Source organism: Scatophagus argus, chromosome 11 (assembly GCF_020382885.2).
Source record: "Scatophagus argus isolate fScaArg1 chromosome 11, fScaArg1.pri, whole genome shotgun sequence".
Lineage (NCBI taxonomy): Eukaryota > Metazoa > Chordata > Actinopteri > Scatophagidae > Scatophagus > Scatophagus argus.
The window spans coordinates 563,241-583,377 of record NC_058503.1 but is presented as its reverse complement, the minus strand read 5'-3'; the positions used below and the strand labels follow the sequence as shown (position 1 = coordinate 583,377).

At 41.6% G+C, this 20,137-nt stretch overlaps 1 protein-coding gene, 1 long non-coding RNA gene and 1 other non-coding gene across 4 annotated transcripts in view; 2 read left to right on the top strand and 1 right to left on the bottom strand.

Moving 5' to 3' along the window:
* LOC124066912 (SH3 domain-binding protein 4) overlaps window positions 1-20,137 on the top strand; it is a 66,512-nt gene that overhangs the window by 25,074 nt on the left and 21,301 nt on the right. Inside the window, exon 4 of one of the 2 annotated variants that reach the window (XM_046403776.1) lies at window positions 1,189-1,930. The exons of the other annotated variant lie outside the window; for it this stretch is intronic. Within the exon in view, the coding sequence (XP_046259732.1) occupies window positions 1,189-1,218 (30 nt within the window). The 3' untranslated portion in view covers window positions 1,219-1,930. Of the gene's footprint in view, window positions 1-1,188; window positions 1,931-20,137 lie in introns of those variants that run through there. 2 annotated transcript variants of the gene reach the window in all.
* Window positions 4,249-4,366, top strand: LOC124067690. Its single transcript, XR_006844797.1, has one exon. It is a non-coding gene; the product is annotated as a U5 spliceosomal RNA (small nuclear RNA).
* LOC124066913 lies at window positions 16,206-17,837 on the bottom strand. Its single transcript, XR_006844662.1, has 4 exons — window positions 17,619-17,837; window positions 16,744-16,785; window positions 16,529-16,597; window positions 16,206-16,429 (listed from the first exon to the last, which is right to left on the bottom strand). It is a non-coding gene; the product is annotated as an uncharacterized LOC124066913 (long non-coding RNA).

Below are 20,137 nucleotides of genomic sequence, written 5' to 3'. Positions count from 1 at the left end.
TTTGAAACCACGCAGTCTTTGTTTGTTGGCACAAATATGCTGTTTGTCCTCTGAAGAGTGGATTTTGTTGGGTGAGTGGACCTCAGAGTAAGGCTGAGTGACTCAAAAGACTTTTAGATGAAATCCTCATCTTCCTCTTCTCTAACACATAAACAGTTTCATGTCACAGAAGGCAGTCTCTTATGATTTGCTGGTGTGTCGGCTGACATGGACAGATTTTGAGAATGAAGAGAACCCATTCAAAAGCACTGTGATTTCAAAAGCTTATTTTGTGCAAAGATGTCTGAATCCATTCTGGTTGGCTTTGATTGTTAGTGGGTAAAGGGCTCACCACCAGTGTATATACACAGTAAGTAGTACATACACAAATACAGATTTTTAATTTCTGTATTCATCTGCTTCTCAGGCTAATCAGTGTCACCGTATCCCAACAACCAAACTGAGATATTATCTTGTTACAGGTATTAATAATGGCCATAGATATGTCCTGTAGGCCAGGGAGATGGAAATGTGAGCTTTTGGATGGATTAAAGGATTATTAATTATGTTTGCAAATGATACTTACTTGTTCACAGGAATAAGATACAAGGACTTGGCGTAAACCTCAGCAGTGTAGGGTGAAATTTCTCATCTCGTACCACGAGATCACCACAACGTGCTAGTTATTATGTAATGAAACTGAAAAAAGAAACAAAAAAAGAGAAAGAAACTGAAAACAAGCTGAAAAAGCTGCATCCTTTATTTTATAATATGTGGATGCATGGTTGTGCTTTAGGATTATCATTCTTGATTTCACACCTTGTTCGTAACATAACAAGTACCAAAATAGTACACCCATTAGTGTTTCTCTTTGCTTTTGACTGCTTTGTTTATGCTTTACTTGTTTTTTGTGTCCACATGTGAAGTACTTTTGCCTTTATTAGATAGTGTTTTATTGAATAATGTCTATTGATTTCTGCAAAATTCATAACATAACAATTTGAACTGAAGCAATCTGAAATTCATTCATTTATTCATTCCTTCTCGGTGTTGCAAGGGCATAGGATCTGTGTGAATGATGCTACTATCATGTATGAATTAGGCTGGAATAGCTCGACGTGAATCTTGTTTGTTTGTCAAGAGGTTGTGTTGTTGTCAGCGGATGACAGAAATTTTCCATGTTGTGTCTGTTGGATCTCAAACGTGCAGATGTTTCCTGCCTCATTGTTCAGAAACTAAACAGGAGCTCCACTTGTGGACCTGCGGGCGCCTGCAGTCCATGTAACTTCTGCGTCCTTCCCATAATCTTCCTTGACCCAGACCCCCTCTGCACTTTCACCACCAACTGTCACTATATCATCTATTGCTTTGGAAATCTGTTATGTAATATATAAAAATTTCTGTTCCATGTCAGAACTCATTTAAGCTGTAGTTTTTATCCTGTGGTTGTCTTCATTTATTATTTATTTTGTTTATTTAACATCCAAGCTGAATATCTGCCATGTGAACAGATAAACTGTAATTGTTCAGATACTCCTGCATGGAGCTTTCAGCAGTTAGATCTCTGTTAGATATGTTTTCTGCATGGCCATGTTTGAAGTGGAGTAGGGATTGATTTTTTGAAATTGGAATTTCGGCTCTGTAATATGATAACACTGTTATTGCAAACAAAGGCTATTTCTGCCAGGACGTGACTATCTGTCCAGGACCTGTCTACTACACCAATGCAACAGGATTTTTATATTCAAGCATGTGTGGCTAAAAGCTCATTAATCAAGATTAATATGAAATGGGGCACCACCAGGAAAACCTGGACCAATAACCAAAGCAGCACAACTTCTCTTGAATGTAACAGAATTTATTAACACTGGCAATGTTAATTACAAATCAGTACTGCTTCTGTTCATAAGTCCTACCATACACTACTAACTACAGCAAACATTAAGCAAGCAAGGAGTGTGTGTGTGTGTGTGCGCGCGCGTGCGTGTGTGTCTGTGTGTGTGTGAGAGAGAGAGAGAATTTCAATTCAGTTCAATTCAGTTTATTTATATAATGCCAGTTCACAACAAAAGTTATCTCATGACACTTTCCATTAAATTGTAAAATAGAGAGAGCCCAACATTCCCCCTTGAGCAAGCACTTCGCGACAGTGGCGAGGAAAAACTGCCTTTTAGAAGGCAGAAACCTCGGAGCAGGCTCAACAGGTTCTCGGCAAGGGCTCAAAAGGTGAGGAAAGCAAGATGGCGGACATGACTGCTTTGTACTGCTATACAGCAGCAAGGGAAAACAGTGATTTACTAAACACACTTAACAAACTCACTTAATTAACTTCTTCTGACCAGGACTAAAAGCCTCATACTTTGCTTTTTCATGGGTGAAGTTCAGGTGTGATCATGATCCATTGATGCAGATGAGGCAGTGGGTCCATAGTGCTAATTAGTGGCTGCTAGCGGCTTCTCTCCTTGGCGAGACAGTGGAGGGAAAGAGGCGTCAACGTATTGAAGAGGAAAGGTTCTTCTTTGTCGTTGAAAGATGTAGAGCAAGTTAGCTACTCTTCTGCAGGTATCTGTAGTCATGACGTCATGGTGGAGAGATCTCACCCAATGGTAACTGTGGATCTGAGGCAGCTCAGTAGATTGGCGGTTCAGGGGCATGCTGGGAAAAGTAACCTTAACCAAGTTCTTTGCTTTGGCATACAAAACATGGTTCCTCAGGCTCTGGGTTTTGCCAAAATAGGCCTCCTCTGTTTAAGAACTGTTGGTGAGGCACAATACTGACTTCATTGTATGTGATGTTGTGGCCTACACCAATTTTCTTGAATTTTTGGCTGTGATAAGGTCCTCAAAATGCCAAAAGGTGCTATAGAGCTGACCTGCCATGCCCAAGCATAAATAATAATAATCCATCCATCCACTTTCTATAACATTTATCCATCAGGGTTGTGGAGAGGCTGGAACCTGTCCCAGCTGGCTACAGACGAGAGGTGGGGTACACGCTGGACTGGTTGCCAGTCAATCGCAGGGCTGACACACCAAGACAAACAACCACACATACATACATTCACACCTAGGAACACTATGGAGCAGCCAATTAACCTAATGTGCCTGAAACCAGAGTACCTGGAGAAAACCCACACAATCACAGGGAAAGCATGCAAACTCCGCGTGGAAGGACCGGGATTCACTTCACCCCTTCCCCACACCCTTAAATAATAATAACTTTATTTATGCAGCACCTTTTAAAAACCCCCAACGAACTTTAAAAGTGGGCGGGGTGGGGTGTACTTGGATATGGGTATTCAGCCTGGACTAGACTCCCTGACTATTTGAGGATGGCCTCCTGCATCATGTGACAGTGGTTGTTTCTCCTGGAGGAGGGGCGAGCTGCCAAACCGTTTCAGGTCAGAGTGGCAAAGATATGGCAAAGTTATAATTTGTGCAGCGTTTTCATCTGGTTTTCACATGGAACTGGGACCTTTTCCTTTGAGGAGGAAGCTGTTGGAGAGGGCTACAGGTGGCAGTGCCCCCCAGTGTTGGGGATAACATGTTACAAAGGAACGCGTTACTGTAATTTCGTTACTGTTGTCAGAAACGTAGGAACATAGCGCATTACCGTTCAAATTTTGGTAACTTCATTACAGTTACTAGACTATAGTAATGCTGGTTACAGCGTTACCCACGTTTTTGTGGAGTGAAATCATCTATAGGTTGATTAATAAAACGAATTGATTGTGTAAAGAAATTCACTGCCTCACACAGAAATGGCATGTTAAATGAGACAGAGCTATTGGCGCATGTGTGCTGCTGCAGAGGTCGGTTAATCAGATGGAAGAGAGTGAAGTTCGGGACGTGGACGAAAACACAGTGGCATTCGGCAACTGGAAATATTCGCATTATTTTCAGTTTGTTGGCAAAAGGCAAAAAACATTACAGTGAAGTGCAGGCTATGTCCTGGAGATAAATTGCTCTCCACAGCAGTGCTGTCAATGAGCAATTTGTCAAAGCACTTGGCAAGACAGCGCAGCCGTACCAAGCTTGTGGGGAAAGATGAGCCACGGTGATGAGACTGCCACAAGACCACCAAAGCAGGCCAAACTTACAGAACCACAGCAGGTAACACCGCAGGGAGAAATAAATAAACTAGTGGCAGCCTATGTGGTGGAGGACATGCTTCCTTTGTCTACAATGGATTCACCACGTTTCCGAAAAATATTAAGTTATGCCTTGAACCATGTTCATACTTTGCACAAGGTCACTGCTTTAAAAAAAACTACTCTGGTTTCTCTTCATAGCGCACAAGTCTTTCACCTTTTACTAAAGACTTCCATGGAGAGGAGCATCAACGAGTTGAAGCAATATTTTGGGGGCAGCCGTGGCCTAGAGGTTGGAGAAGCGGCTTGTGATCGGAGGGTCACCGGTTCGATTCCCCTACCGGACAGGCAGGAAAAATTTGGGTGTGATGACGCCCCCCCCCCTCCATTAGCCGGCTGATGTGCCCTTGAGCAAGGCACTTAACCCCTCAATATGCTCCCCAGGCGCTTGATGCAGCCCACTGCTCCTGTGTGTGTTTCACTGCATGTAATTTGCCAGGTGTTGCATGTGTGTGTTCAACTAAGAATGGGTCAAATGCAGAAAATGAATTCAGTGTGTGTATGTAAAAATATATATACTGTCAATAAAGTTGATTCTGATTCTGAGAAAGTTAAATGAAAGACTAGGTTTCTGCATACATTTCTGCATGAAATTTGGATGGGGGGGGGGGGGGTGCAGAAAGTAAAGTAACGAGTAAAAGCAGCGAAGTTACCTTTTAAAATTAGTAATGAGTGAAGTAAACCAATTACAGTTCAAAGCAGTAACTAAAGTAAAATAACCAGTTTTTTTAGTAACTCCTCACCAACTGGCTCTCTCTTTGCCTACCAATGCTGTCCAGAGCGATAGGGTTGGTTTTGGCGGGGTGCTGTGGGTTGAAGGCAACAATCTGTCTTCCATACCAACTCCAGCAGCAGCTATAAGGTTGTGAGGCCCAGGTCAGGTGTGACACCAGTGGGAGAAGCCAGTCCTCCGGCACCTAGATCCTGTTTGTGGGAAAGACTCATCACCTCAGCCTGTGGGCCCTCTGGGCAGAATGGCGCAGGGCTTGCATTCATTGAAGGCAGCCAGAATGGAGATGTGCTGGCTATCGAGATGAAATCCTTCATCAGCTTGTCTTTTCCTCAGATATTTTACTTCAGGCGCTGGATGTCCTCCCTTAGCTGTGAACATTATAGTTTTCAGTTTGCATAAATATCCATTTAGCTCGCTCATAAGTCACAAGTGAATGCTTCTTCAGTAGCAGCACAGTGACACAGATGGTAACTTTAGTGGCAAAACTGCCCAGTAGGATACATTGCTATTGCTTCACTCAGTTACTTGGAGAAAACAGAAATATGTAAACTTCACAAAAAAAAAGTCACAGCATCTTGTTTTTCTTTTTGCCGCATCTGGATTCAGAAACCAGAAGTGATAGTTGTGATTAAATAGCCACCAAAACAAAATGTAACAATTTGTTTACCGATTCAAATATTGTTTGTTTGTTTTCTGTTGTTGTTGTTTTTTTTTCCCTCTCTTTTTCTGATATGTGGTTCTGTGATTGATCTGTTTTTTTCATCTGAGGAACTTTACTGTGATTTCGCTGTCATCATTGATTCTCGCATCTGAGAAGAACACACCTTTTTCCACATTGAATCTGTAAATTGAAAAGATGGCTATTTTTTTCGAATTCAGTCAGAATCTGGATAAAACTATGACTGAATTTATGTATCAGCAGTGTGTGTTTTTTACAGAAGAATTAATGTTTTCGCTACACTTAAAGCCAAAGTTTAGTCATTTGCATTATCATACTATTATTGTTAATGCTAGCTAGCTAATGTAAGTTAACTCACTTGACTGTGTCTTCATAATAATGCTTTGATTGTTTTTATTATTGATATTGTTATATAGACAAAATAATTGGGGCACCTGACCATTACACCAACAGGGAAGTCAATGACATTGCTTTCTAAATACATGGGCAGCTTTGCTATAACAGCTTTCAGTCTTCTGGGAAAGCTATCCACAAGATATTGGAGTGTTTCTGTGGGAATTTTTGGCCATTCATTCAGTAGTGCAATAGGGAGGTCAGGCATTGATGTTGGACAAAAAGGCCTTGGTTGCAGTCTCCGTTCCAGTTTATCCCAAAGGTGTTCAGTTGTCTGTGCAGGATGTACCCCGCCTCTCGCTCGTAGTCAGCTGGGATGGGCTCCAGCCCCCCGCGACCCTGATGGATGAGCGGTATAGAAAATGGATGGATGGAAGTCAGAGTCAGTCAAAACTCCAAACAATATTGTGTACCTCGTAAGAGCCAATTAAAAATTTTAATTTCGTCACATTCTTCAGTGACAGCTGAGGCACAATAGTTAACAGGCAATGCTAACATTAATAACAGATGCTTGTTTTACATGAAACAACATTTGACTAGGAAGGCATCACATTTCTGTATAAATAATGTAATTGTATTTAATTTAAATTTGTACTGTGGCAACAAAACCTAAACTTAAATCTGAAACCTGGTTGAATTCACATAATGTGAATAAAAGTGAATGCTTTTTATTTTCATCATCTCTGGCCTCTTTGATCTTTGGTCATTTGCTTCTTCTCCTACAGTGACTGGGTGTGGCAACTGCTACTTTTAGAATAATTGTCTGAACAACAGATTACTCACTTGTTCGAAGTTTGACCTTGTTTGTATTGTCAAATTTAGCATTCACTATGTTTAATATGTCCCAGCATCCACAGGTTTTGGTTGTGAGATTTTTTAACAAAAAGTAAAGAGACAACAGGTTTTAAGTTAAACTGGAAAATGAATGAAATTGCAGAGCTGGAGTGTAAGACAGAGTGGAGATGTGAAAGATGTGAAAAGTGGAGGAAGTCAGTTGGAAAATGAAGATGGCATAGAAAAATAACATTGAAATAGAGTTTGGGCATCTGTTTTGTGGCTGAAAGGAAAAACAGAAGTAGAAAACAAAAGAAGAAAGAAAAGCAATTTATCAAATGTTCACTATATTACTGCTGTAACTGAGGTTTAGTTTTACTATTTTCTTCTAATCTGAAAGCATAGGGACTGTGTTTTTGTCTTGGTGTGCAGCAACAGACATGATTCAACCTGCCTCTTCATTTCCACAGCAATGTTATTTCTGAAAATATGTCTGTAGGAACTGTCTTCTCACTTTGACAAGCAGATGATTTATGCAGTGTATGTGCGCGTGCACGTGGGATGGGGGTGGGCTGTGAGGATCAAAAGCACTCATTCCTGAACCAGTCAAACAAACTCTGTTGCATACACGCAGAGTCAGAGTCATCTACAGGGACCAGCTGACATTTTAGAATACCGCAGCACAGATTTACTTCCTCCATTGTCTTAGTGTATTGTTCAAGTGAAAAGAAGTTGTTTAAATTGCAGTAACAACAGTACACCCAGCTCCATCTGCTGCAGTGCAATTATTAGTTTAAAATCAGGATGGATACTCACAGGGCCTGGTGTTCGGTGATAAATACTTTACAACACACTATCAAGGATTTATAGCAGCCAGAATGTTTCTGACCAGTAGGTCATGCCAGGAAAAGGCTCTGACCAGTAAACTGAACTTTAACATAAACAGAAGAACTGAAATTCAACGCACACTATGCTTTTATAAAATTCCCTGTTAACCATCATTTTTTGCCCCGAGTGTTGTAGTTCTTGGACGGTGGAAGTGTAAGGTTGAATAATCAGTTACATTTGCTGTTTTATGTTCCAAAATGCATATATAACTTTTTTGTTTTTTTAGAGCGAGTCTCTTCAAAACATGGTGATTTATGTTAGTAAATATCATTTTAACCATTAGTGATGTGTGTTACATACCTCTCTCATCCCCTCTTACTCCCATTTTTCTGGAGTGAGCACAAGTGGATGATGACAAGTGGTGTGTGTGTTACATTGTGATGTGACAGAAATTATTGGCTGAGCCACTCCCCAATTTGCTGTCTTGAGAACTTGAGAAATACCTTCATCATCTGAGTGTTAAGTGTTTTTTTTCCTTTTAAAAAGAATATGTCGGTAATTCCTGCTCTTCTTGAGCCACTGTACCGAAATTTCATTTGTGATGAAAATCCAAATGACAAATAAAGACAGTCTAAGTCTAAGTCTAAGTCTATGTATAATTCATAACACAGAACAGGAAATTCAAATACTTTCGACTAAAATGTTAAGATTTGGTCCTGAATCAATCAGTAACACTACTGAATATCTATTTAAATTAATTTTAATTAAATTTAATTTTAAATTAGTCCCTAATTTATAAACAACGTCTTGGCAGGATTTCCCTGATGTTACATTGGATAAATCAGAGGTCCCAGCAAGTCTGAAATCAGCAAGAAAGATAGTTAGCTGTTATCTTTTAGCAGCTGGTGAGCAGCAGAGTCCTTCAGGGTTTTTGGCTAAGGGAGCTAACATCTAACAAGGTTAATAGTTTACATCTGCGCAAAGCACACAACAGGACTCAACGTTTATGCTCAGAGGAACTCGAAGAGTAAAACAGTGGACAACAGTTTTATGTGAGAAAACAACAAGTTTACACTAAATAAATGTACAGAAGTAATTCAGCTTCAGAATACATCTTGTACATTTAACCAAACTTCTGTCAGAGATGAAAGTAACCTGATACAAGCAGTAACCAAGTGGGGGAATTGTTTTGAGAAAAATTTAGACCCCAAAAACCAACACAGTGAGTCATGTCAAAATTCAGATTCTTTAATTAAAAAATATTCAAGGGAGCAAATCCAAAATCTTCTTGGGGTTTCTAACACAAAGGTGGGTCTCTAAAGCCTTCAATCCAAAAGATACAATGAGTAAACGCTAGCGTCCCACAGTGCATACTTGACACTGGAGCGAGTAAGTATTGGAGCAGACAGCTCAGGCAAGTAGGTGAATCTAAACACAGAAAAGCACAATTAGTAACAGCAAACATTCATGAGGAGTTTCCAAAAAGATGCAAAAAAAGGTCTGACATGATACCCCAACAATAGATAGGACAATCTGGCAAAGATGGACTAGAAATGCCGATCTTATAAAACAGGAGGGGATGACTGATTGCTGGTAATGAGGAGCAGGTGCTCAGGTAGGTGAAGCAGTCTGAGAGGCAGGACCTTCCAGCTCTGCTCCAGATTGACCAGGTAAGGCACAGACAGGGTAACCCAATCAGAACATAGAGGAAGAACAGAGCTTTAGAGGGAGTGACATGAATAGTGGCTTCACAAAGACCTTAGTACAAAGACTGAGACAACTGCTGAGACCTAGAATGTTTAACTAATTGTGTGATGTACAATTAGTTAAAATAGTTAAAATAAACAACAGCCACCAGAACCTCAACATCAACAACAGCAAGGAGCTGGTGGGGGACTATCAGAGGAAGAGGGGGTCTACTGTGTCATTTTTCATTCAGGGAGAGGAAGTGGAAAGGGTGGACTCATAGAGGTACCTTAGGGTATAAACAATAAACTGGACTGGCCAAACAACCACGGTGGTGCAGTGGTTAGCACTATCGCCTCATAGCACGAGGGTTCTAGGTTCGAATCCCGGTCTGGGCCCTTCTATGTGGAATTTGTATGTTCGTGAACCCTGCGTGGGTTTTTTCTGGGTACTCCGGCTTCCTCCCACAATACCAAAAACATGCACATTAGGTTAATTGGCTACTCTAAATTGCCCCTAGGTGTGAGTGTGAGAATGTGTGGTTGTCTGTCTTTCTGTGTTGGCCCTGCGATTGACTGGCGACCAGTCCAGGGTGTACCCCGCCTCTCGCCCGTAGTCAGCTGGGATAGGCTCCAGCTCCCCCGAGACCCTGACGGATAAGCAGTACAGAAAATGGATGGATGGATGGCCAAACAACACTGATGCCCTCTACAGGAAGAGACAGAGCAGACTGTTCCTCCATGAGGAGACTAATCATTCAATATTTCTATCAGTCTGTGGTTGCCAGCACTCCGTTCTTTGCGTTGGTGTGTTTGGGTAGTGGCATAAAAGCTGGGGAGGCCAACAGACTGAACAAGCTGGATAGGAAAACAGACATCTGTGGCAGCTGAGCAGCTCATTGAGCCACCGACTCACTGATACTGGGCAAGAGCAGGACAGAGCGCTTTAGACGCTCATTTGTGCCCACTGCAATCACACTGTTTAACAGCAGTGGAGACCACAGACTGACATCCACAGCTTTATTATCCGCCCATTATTTTGGCAGCGATTTCCTGTCGTTGTTATCCAGAGCGGAAGCAGGTGTTTATAAAGGAGTTTATCTCTTTGAGGCTTTTTCCCTCAGCATCCACAAAGAACAAACCAACAAATGTTCTGTCACACTGGCGCAGTCAGTCTTTTGGACACTTTTGTGGGTGTGTGTGTGTGTGTGTGTGGGTGTGTTTTGCTTAATGTAATGTATTGGCAGCTAGAGCATCTCTGCAGAACAGTCAGTAATGTCTGACGCTGCTCCTCCTCGATCTCATCTGCTGTCAGACTAAAATTGGTTGCTGGAGCATGCATTCCTCACCCCCTCCCCCTTCATCCTCCTCCAGCCTCCTCCCTCCCTTCATTGCCTAGTTCCCCACATTCCTGCATTCATAACTGAGGCCCAAAATGGAGCTTTAAATTCACCTCTGCTCTATTGAGTGAGCAAGATAAAGAATGCCTGGTGTGTGTGTGTGTGTATCTTTTTTTCCTGCATGTGTATCCTTGCGTTGTTGCGAGGAACAGTTGGAATTTAGGACCTGGAGAATGTGGATGTATGGAAAGAGACAACATTTTTAGAAAGGGGTTCTGGGTCAGTTTGTTCTTTAATGTATGTATTTTCTTTTTTTCCATTATCATTGTTGGTTTTCACCTTTTGTGCCTTCTGTGAAATGCTTTGTAACATGGTGACTCCAACTTAGGGTTAGGGAATGTGTTAGGGAATGTATTGTTTCACTGAGGATTCTCTAAAGTATAGAAATACAATTACCTGGCCCTGCTCTGCAGGTTGCCCAGGCTCTTTCACTCCTCTATCAGTGAAGTCATGACAAATGGAGGGTGTAGAATGGGGGGTGCTCATTTCCTTCAATGGCAAACCAGCAATTATGTGGTCATTAATTCAATTCAATTCAGTTTATTGATATAGCGCCAATTCACAACAAAAGTTATCTCATGACACTTTCCGATTAGAGCAGGTCTAGACCAAACTCTTGAATTAAATTGTAATATAGAGAACCAAACATTCCCCCTTGAGCAAGCACTTGGCGACAGTGGCGAGGAAAAACTGCCTTTTAGAAGGCAGAAACCTCGGAGCAGACCCCGGCTCAAGATGGGTGGCCATCTGCCTTGACTGGTTGGGAGAGAGAGAGAGATAGACAGACAAAGAGAGAGGGAGAGGGGGGTGGGGCGTGAGAGAAGGAGCACACAAGCAGAGATGCATAGCAGCAGTAATAATACCAGAGGTATTTGAACTGTAGATAATGATAATGGCAATGAAGTATACAGAAGGTGCTATGGTGATTATGATAGCAATATTGGTAACAATAATAATGGTAGCAGCTACAGCAGAGTAGTGATAAAATTAAAATAGATGATTAGTGATCGCAGTAAGTTTCAAATAGGACCGCAGCAGGAGGTTCAACCATGATCCAGGGGCACCTGCGACAGTCTAAACCTATAGCAGCATAACTAGGGGCCTAGGCCAGCTCTAACTAGAGGGAGGGAACTATCAACTTTTTAAGGTAGGATGGTGCCTGACCGTTCAGAGCTTTATATGTTAGGAGGAGAATGCTGCACTGCCAAAAATCATTTGAGGAACAAAACAATGAGCCTGAGATGTTGACTTGGCTTCCACATTTTCCAGAGCTCAGACCAATCGAGCATCTGTGGGATGTGCTGGAAACACAAGTCCAGTCTATGGAGGCCCCACCCTGCAGCTTAGAGGACTACTACTGCTGACGGCTTGGTATCAGATACCACATCAGACCTTCAGAGGTCAGATGAAGTCCATTCTTCAGTGGGTCTGGGCTGTTTTGGTGGTAAAAGGGGGACCTACTCAATATTATGCGAGTGGAAATAATGTTATGGCTGATCTGTCAAGACTGATCTACATACCTGAACCCAAATGCACGACTCTCACACACAAGTCAAGTCAAGTCAACTTTATTTGTATAGCCCATTTTTACAAGCAGTTTGTCTCAAAGGGCTTAACATAACATCAGCAACATCCTCTGCCCTTCGACCCTCACATCGACTAAGGAAAAACTCCCAGAAAACCTTTAACAGGAAAAAATGGAAGAAACCTCAGGGTGAGCAACAGAGGAGGGATCCCTCACCCAGGACGGGCAGACGTGCAATGGATGTTGCACAGGCAGGAAAGCAGTTAACAACATGAGAATGACATTACTAAAAAGACAAGTAAAACAAAATTTCAACTGTTTAGTTTCATTTTTGATACCACCTCAATATGGTTTTAGCATTTCACAAGACTGAAATTATCATAATGAAATTATAACGAACTGCTGTATCATTCATGTATGTTTTATGTGCTGTTGAAAATCACTATCCTATCAATTCTATTCAGTTCAATTTCGGCCCGCAGGGAGAACCACCCCGCTGATAGTCGGTGTACAAAAGAATGAATGACAGGCAGATGTCAACAGTAGACATTGGGTTGGTCATAAAGCCGGCTACAGTTCAACATGAAGATCTGGATGGAGAGATACCTGCAGAAAGATACAGAGAGAGAGAGAGAGAGAGAAAGGGAGGGCGAGACACAAAACTACGAGGAGAACTGAACACACAGTTAGTGACATAAAATAATGAATTGTATGTTAATCTGACAAGGGGAGAGGATAGAAGAGGAAAAGGAGGAGGGGAAACTGGTTGGTGGATCATGTTTGTGTCCCCTGGCAGCATAGGCCTATAGCAGCTTAGCTATGATAGAGATTTAAAGATTAACAGTTAGTCAGACCTATTCTACCTGTGGCTATATATCATGAAGTGAGTGTAACTATGCCTACCAGCCCTACACACTTTATTTGGGGCTAACTATATGCTTTACTAAACAGAAAGGTTTTAAGTTTAGTCTTAAAAGTGGAGGTGGTGTCTGCCTGTCGAACCCAGATTGGCAACTGGTTCCACAGCAGGGGTGCCTGATAGCTAAAGGCTCGTCCTCCCGTTCTACTTTTCTGAACTCTGGGAACTGCAAGTAAACCTGCACTCTGTGATCTGAATGTTCTATTGGGAATATATGGGACTATTAGATCTTGCAGGTATGATGGGGCGAGTCCATTTAGGGCCTTATATGTAAGTAGGAGAATTTTAAAGTCTATTCTGAATTTTACCGGAAGCCAGTGAAGAGAAGCTAAGATGGGGGAGATGTGATCCCTTTTACTGATTCCTGTTAAAACTCTAGCTGCTGCATTCTGGATCAGCTGCAGGCTATTAACAGAGTAATTTGGACATCCTGACAATAGTGAGTTGCAGTAGTCCAGCCTAGAAGTAATGAAAGCATGGACAAGTTTTTCAGCATCACTCTGAGAGAGGACACTCCTAATCTTAGCAATATTACGGAGGTGAAAGAAGGCGATCTTAGAGGTCTGTTTGATGTGATGGATAAATGACACGTCCTGATCGAAGATAACGCCGAGGTTCCTCGCAGTCGTACCGGGGGCTAAAGTAATGCCGTCCAGAGAGACATTATTTTCAGTTATTCTAGTTCTAAAATGTTTGGGGCCTAGAACAATGATCTCAGTTTTGTCTGAGTTTAATAATAAAAAATTGAAGGTCATCCAGTCCTTTATGTCCTTAAGACATGCCTGGAGTCTGGCTAATTCAGGTTTTAAGGATAAGTACAGCTGAGTGTCATCAGCATAACAATGAAAGTTGCCATGTTTCTGAATAATATTTCCTAGAGGGAGCATGTATAAGGTGAACAGGATCGGCCCAAGCACTGAACCTTGTGGAACACCGAGGCTAACCTTTATATATGAAGAGGAAACATCATTAACGTGAACAAAGTGAAATCTATCTGATAAATATGATTTGAACCAGCGTTGCGCAGCCCCTGTGATCCTAGTCTCATGTTCTAATCTGTGTAATAAAATGTTGTGGTCTACTGTGTCGAAAGCAGCACTGAGATCCAGTAACATGAGTATGGAGACAAGCCATAGATTTGTTAATGCTGGAGGTCAGCTCGGGGAGGTCTATGGGCGGGAAGCTGTCCAGAGATGGAGTAGGATTAAAAGAGGTTTCTGGCAGTATATCGGCTATTCTGGGGAGATCTTTATTGATTTTTTCTCTAACGTTATTGATTTTATTGATGAAGAAACTCATGAAGTCTTCACTACTAAGAGCTGCAGGAATACAAGGCTCAACAGAGCTGTGACTCTTTGTCAGCCTGGCTGCAGTGTTAAAGAGAAAACGTGGGTTGTTCTTGTTTTGCTCTATTAATGTTGAATAAAGTTTCAAAATAAAATTTTATTCACAAAAGGTACTAACTGAAAATCGCTCTTCACAGAGGGGAAAAAACCTACTCTAATCTAATAAACAAGAACTCCCTTGACTCAAGTTAGGCTAAGAAAACAAACAGAAAATCACTTGAACAATGTAACAAAATAGCAAGGCCTGGTAGTGGAAATGGCAAAGGCAAAGGCATGGAGATGACGCTGGTTATCTGACACAAGGGACAGGACAAACTGGCACAGGACAAAAGGAGAAGAGTATATATATTCTGTATATACACATAAGGTTGGGGCACGGGTGGAAACAATCAGGGCTGAGACAGGTAATTCCAAAGGAAAGCTGGCGACCACAGATCCAGAAAGGAAGTAATGACAAAATAAAACAGGAAATCACAGGACAACATAGACACAAGACAAAACTGATTAAATTAACTTTCGTTAATTAACGTTTGCTGACATGGTCAGTGATAAAGTACAAAGTGACAGAAACTTTAATGGTAATGTCCCCTTCCTGATAAAATCTAAATGTTTGTTAAGAACTGAAATATAAGCAAACACTTTCCTATTAAAGTAGGTCTAGACCAAACTTTTAATTTTTGATACACAGAGACCCAACAAAACCCCCATGAGCAAGTGCTTGGTGACAGCAATAATAACCAATAAGTAACTGGTTGATAAGTAAGTATTGGAACGATTAAAAACAATGTTATCAATAATAATAATGGTAGTAGTAGTAATATCAACAATGGTGTAGAAATATATCAGCATCAGCAAATATATCACCATCCATGGGAACCTGCAAGACAAGAATGCACAAAGACTTTGGAAGAAGTCAAGTTAGTGACATGTATTAATGAGACATGAATGTGTGCGGAAGGAAAATTAGAGGAGGAGAGAGAAGCTCAGTGCATCATGGGAAATAAAGAGGGTCTCTGCCTCCTGAACCAAAACCAGAAAATGATTCCATAGGAAAAGAGCATGATAAATAAAGGCTCTGGTTCCCGTTATACTTTTGGTGACTCTAGAACCACAAGTAACACTGCATCCTGGAAGCGCAGAGTTCTAGTTAGATACTATGATACTATGTAGCTCATAGTACCTACTATGTTAGGTACTATGAGCTCTTGGCGCCTGACCATTTAGGGCTTTGTATGTGTGGAGTAGAATTTTAAACTCTATTCTGAATTTTACAGGCAGTCAGTGTAGAGAAGCGAATACAGGAGAAATATTAAGACAATTTTATTTATTTAATCAGGGGCGGAGCCAGAATTTTTTACATGGGGTGGCCAAAGGGTGGCCAGGGCAATCGAAGGGGTGGCCATGCTGTGACCAATTAAGGCGTGGGGTCCTGGGGTCCTCCCCCGGAAAAATTTTAAATTAGCTAGGTTTGATTTCCTATATTCTGGTGTATTTGGTGGCCTATCTGGTGCTATGTAGTATTCATTCAATTAGGTCCAACTCATGAACAAAATCCAAGAAAATCCAAGGTAAGAAATCAATGTATTCATTTATTATATGTAGCATAAGCATATAGATGCTTTCTACAATAAAAGGAAAATACATGTATACTGAACTCATACCACATGTTAACACTTTCTACATGTTATTGTCCATCATATGTACTGTTGAAACTAAATCTCTTGAGTTCTGAGCTCTTGTTTGAGATAGACCTTAAGTGAAATTGTAACATACTTATTTAACATAAAGGTGCTTTCTGCAGTAAAAAGAAAGTACTGTGAAAGTAGTGTCTACGTTGGGAAGGCTAAAGTGCCTACAGGCGTAACAATAAACAGCGTCCTTGGACTGGGAGTATTCAATCCATGTGTACAGACCATACCACGAAGGACTGAAATTTCTTTGTCTTGCACCGAAGGCTGTTCTTGGGTACTCTTTCAGCTGGGGTTGGGTAGGTGGGTCTGATCTTGATCTGGATATGTCTTAAACAAGAAAAATAACCATAACCCATCATCTCACATGTCACCAAACATTTCCATATACATTATGTATTCTTGCACAGACATGAATGTGATTTATACCTGCAGGGGGCCCACTGAACCCAGGGTTGGTGTTCGGCTGCCTCGTCTGTTGGCATCGTCTGTTGGCATCTGTCAGTTTAACCACACAACATAAAATAATATTGGAACTTAGTGATGTCAAGTTTGTATAATACTCCTAGCAATGCTGCATGCAATCTGATCACTGATTGTAATGCTAAACAGTAATCAACAGTGGTGGTGGGGATACTGCTTACCTTGCGAAGTGCCTTGAGTGGGTTGTGTTACTGGATCAATGACTGAAATGCAACAGTTTACAGAAACAGAAAGTTTTAGTGATACAGTACACAGGTACATCAGATACACTGTGCATCATAACATAATGATGTCTCTAAAAAACATAAATCTACACACACACAATGATGACCGTAAGTGTGTGGTACCTTGGGATCCATTTCCAGATGAAATCCTGCTACTGTCTGACTTATCCTGCTCTGTTATCTCATCCTGCACATCCTCAACACTGTCCCTTCTGTCTTTGATGCATGTCTGTTTACTACTAGTACACTGGCTGAAATAGTGTGTAATTTTTCTTTTCATGTTGCCTGACAGAAAAGAACATAAATGCATCAACCACATTGCTGCATAAGAGTTTAGCAAAAGGGATAACGTGTTGGTTGCATCTGACCGTTCAATAAAAAAAAAATTGCTCTGAGAGTTGTTTAGCCTAATGGCTGAGTGAGTACTGATGTGACATCTCGTCTCAAGTTAGACCAATGACTGAAAGTGACCACGTTCAAATTAAGCACACTGAGACGTTCGGGCACACCAGCACTTTTGGGCAGACACGTTCATTCAAAACAGGGAGAACGGTCAAACTCGAGATGCTATCGCTAGTAACTTATGTGCAAGCTAACGTTACCGACGATTGTTAGCAGAAATACAACAATGGATCAATCAAAAATGGTTGTAACGTTATGCACAGTAGACTACAATTAATTTGTGAACCTTTACCTACCCTAATCTACTAGCTAGATGTTTTTGACTGAGTTAGTTGTGAAAGGACTTTGTGAAAGCCACAGTTAGCAAAATGAGAAAATTTCATGTCCAAAAACATGGAGAAATAACTTACCTCCAAATCTCACGGCCCTGGTTCATGGGTAGGTTGTGTGGACATGACTTCGACTGACTCCTCCACCAGTTGCTGCTACACGAGGCACGTTCGTTTCAGAGAGGTTGAGAAAACAGCTTGTGGGTGTTACAGCAAAATGGGTCCCACCGGGAAACAAATCGGCGGAACTAAAATCTAGCGGCCGGAACCAAAATTCTCCGAGACATATAATTTATTTTAAAATTATTCTCCGGCCGTGGGGTGGCCAAGGCGGGGCCAGGGCGTGGTCAGGGGTGGCCAGGGCCCATGTATTTAATTATCTATTTTCTCTCATATGACGTTTTTCCAGTACACGTGCAGCAGCATTCTGGATTGGTGCCTGGAGGTAATAAATTCAGATCCAAGATGGCGCTGCAGGAGCAGCAGCAAGTTGTGGCTAGTTGTGCCTTCTTTTCTTTTTAGTTTTTTCTACTGTGTTTTGGCGTGTTTTACCTGTTTTTTTCTTATTATTTGATTCCTGTCAAAAATGTGCACACAGGGAGACTACTGTCATTAGTTTTGTTTTTTGCTTTCGGCTATTTTTTTTTTTTTTTTAACCTTTTTGGCACTCAACTGGGGGACCCCTAGAGCTTCAGCCATGGCTCTATTATTTACACCAGGGATCAGCGGTTAGCTCTATGCGGCCCTGTTCTTCTCTACACGGGGAAACCAACGACATGTAGGTCAGGAGACCAAAAAACTTGTATAGATCCTCCATCTCTATGTCAGTCCAATCGTATTTCTTCCCTATTTCCTTGTTTTGTGCAGTACTTTTGGTGGTGTTACGGCAGATTGTCCTAACTGTGTCAGTGGCAAAAAACAACAGGAAAAGGTCTTTTGGATTTTGGGGGGAATGTGTCTCCACCTGGACTCCTGGTGTTCTTCGTGACTGAAACCTGCTTACAGCTGGGACGGTGTCAGCATCCTCCACTGTCTTCCAGGGCCCAGAGAGGAGGCATGGCTCTGCTGCCGGAGTCAGCAGAGATCTAGACCTGGTGGGTGTGCCAAGCCGTCCCTTCCTCTGTGCAGACCTCCGAGTAGCACTTTGTACGCACGTCGGTGGCTCCTCGTTCTCTCTTTCCTCTTCCAAAAGAAAAGAGGGATCATTTGCGTCATCGTCAAAGTCCTCACTCTCTGGCTCAGACTCTGGCTCTGCGTCTCCCTCTGCGCCTTCCAGCTCAAAGAAGAGCTGCACTGCCTGCTTCACATTCAGTAGTCGCTTCATTGTTTTGACACACAAAACAAAAAAATGACTAAACTGTACACTAAACACACTGCACTGCACACTAAACATACTCACTACTCACTAACCATACACTCCAAACACGCCAAATGTCACAAATCTCTCAAATATCAAAACTCACTATCTCTATCTCTTGTTCGCCGCCGTTTCTCCCACAACTTTTCCCTTAGCAACTGAATGCCATGGGTTTCCATACATGTAATTGACTGGTTGATATGATGGATTTTTCACCAATAGGAAAGAGGGTGTCATGTTTCCTTACAATGCGGCGGTTTTTACTGCGTCTTCTTGCATAAAACTCGCACCAAACATGCAGCAAACATGACGACAACGTTAAGGAAAAAACATTGCGTATATTGTGTATCATAACTCCGATTTTAGTTACATATTAACAAAATTTACTAAATTTGAAATTTAACAAAACTTGTATATAGTTTGAAGTCCCCACTTTTGACTCAAATTAAAACATAGACTCAGTGAAGCTGCGTCTTGTGACTATGTCATCTTAAATTGGTCATCAAGACGCTGCAGCGTGTCCGTCGACTCCAGGGTTAAGGAGAGATGGTGCGCAGATGGTGTCAGAGTGTGCGCAGGGAGTATTAGCTCTATGTTGTAGCGGTTTTTTTGCACCGAGCAGGCGATATGAAGTGCAGTAAACGAACCCTTAAGAGACAACATGAAGAAATTTTTAACAGGGATGAGAAGAAAGGCGGAGAGAGACGAAGATAATGAGACAAAAGTAACTCACCCGAAAGCTAAGACGAGGAAATATGACGAAGCATATGTAGCGCTTGGCTTCACTACAGTGACTACAGTGGGAGACGAAAGACCGGTATGTTTACTGTGTCTAAACATGCTGGCAGCGGACAGCATGAAGCCAAATAAATTAAGGCGCCACTTGAAGACATTACATCCCAATTATGCTGATAAGCCGCTGGAGTTATTTCAGCGAAAACGTGCCGAATATTGCCAACAATCATCCCGCTTTGTGAATTTTACTTCAGTAAACCAGCGAGCACTGTTAGCATCATATTATTACATATTATTAAATATTATTACATATTATTATTACTATTATTTATAGTCACGGGGGGGGGGGGCGCGAATTGTTTTCTTCTTGCTGGGGGGGGGTGCAACAGAAAATAATTGAGAAGCACTGCTGTAAAGGAACAAGTCTGCACTGTAGACATCAAGTTACTTGCTGTTGGCATCCGGCCTTATTATATCCCAAGGGAGTTTTCGCGTCATTGTGTTTAAT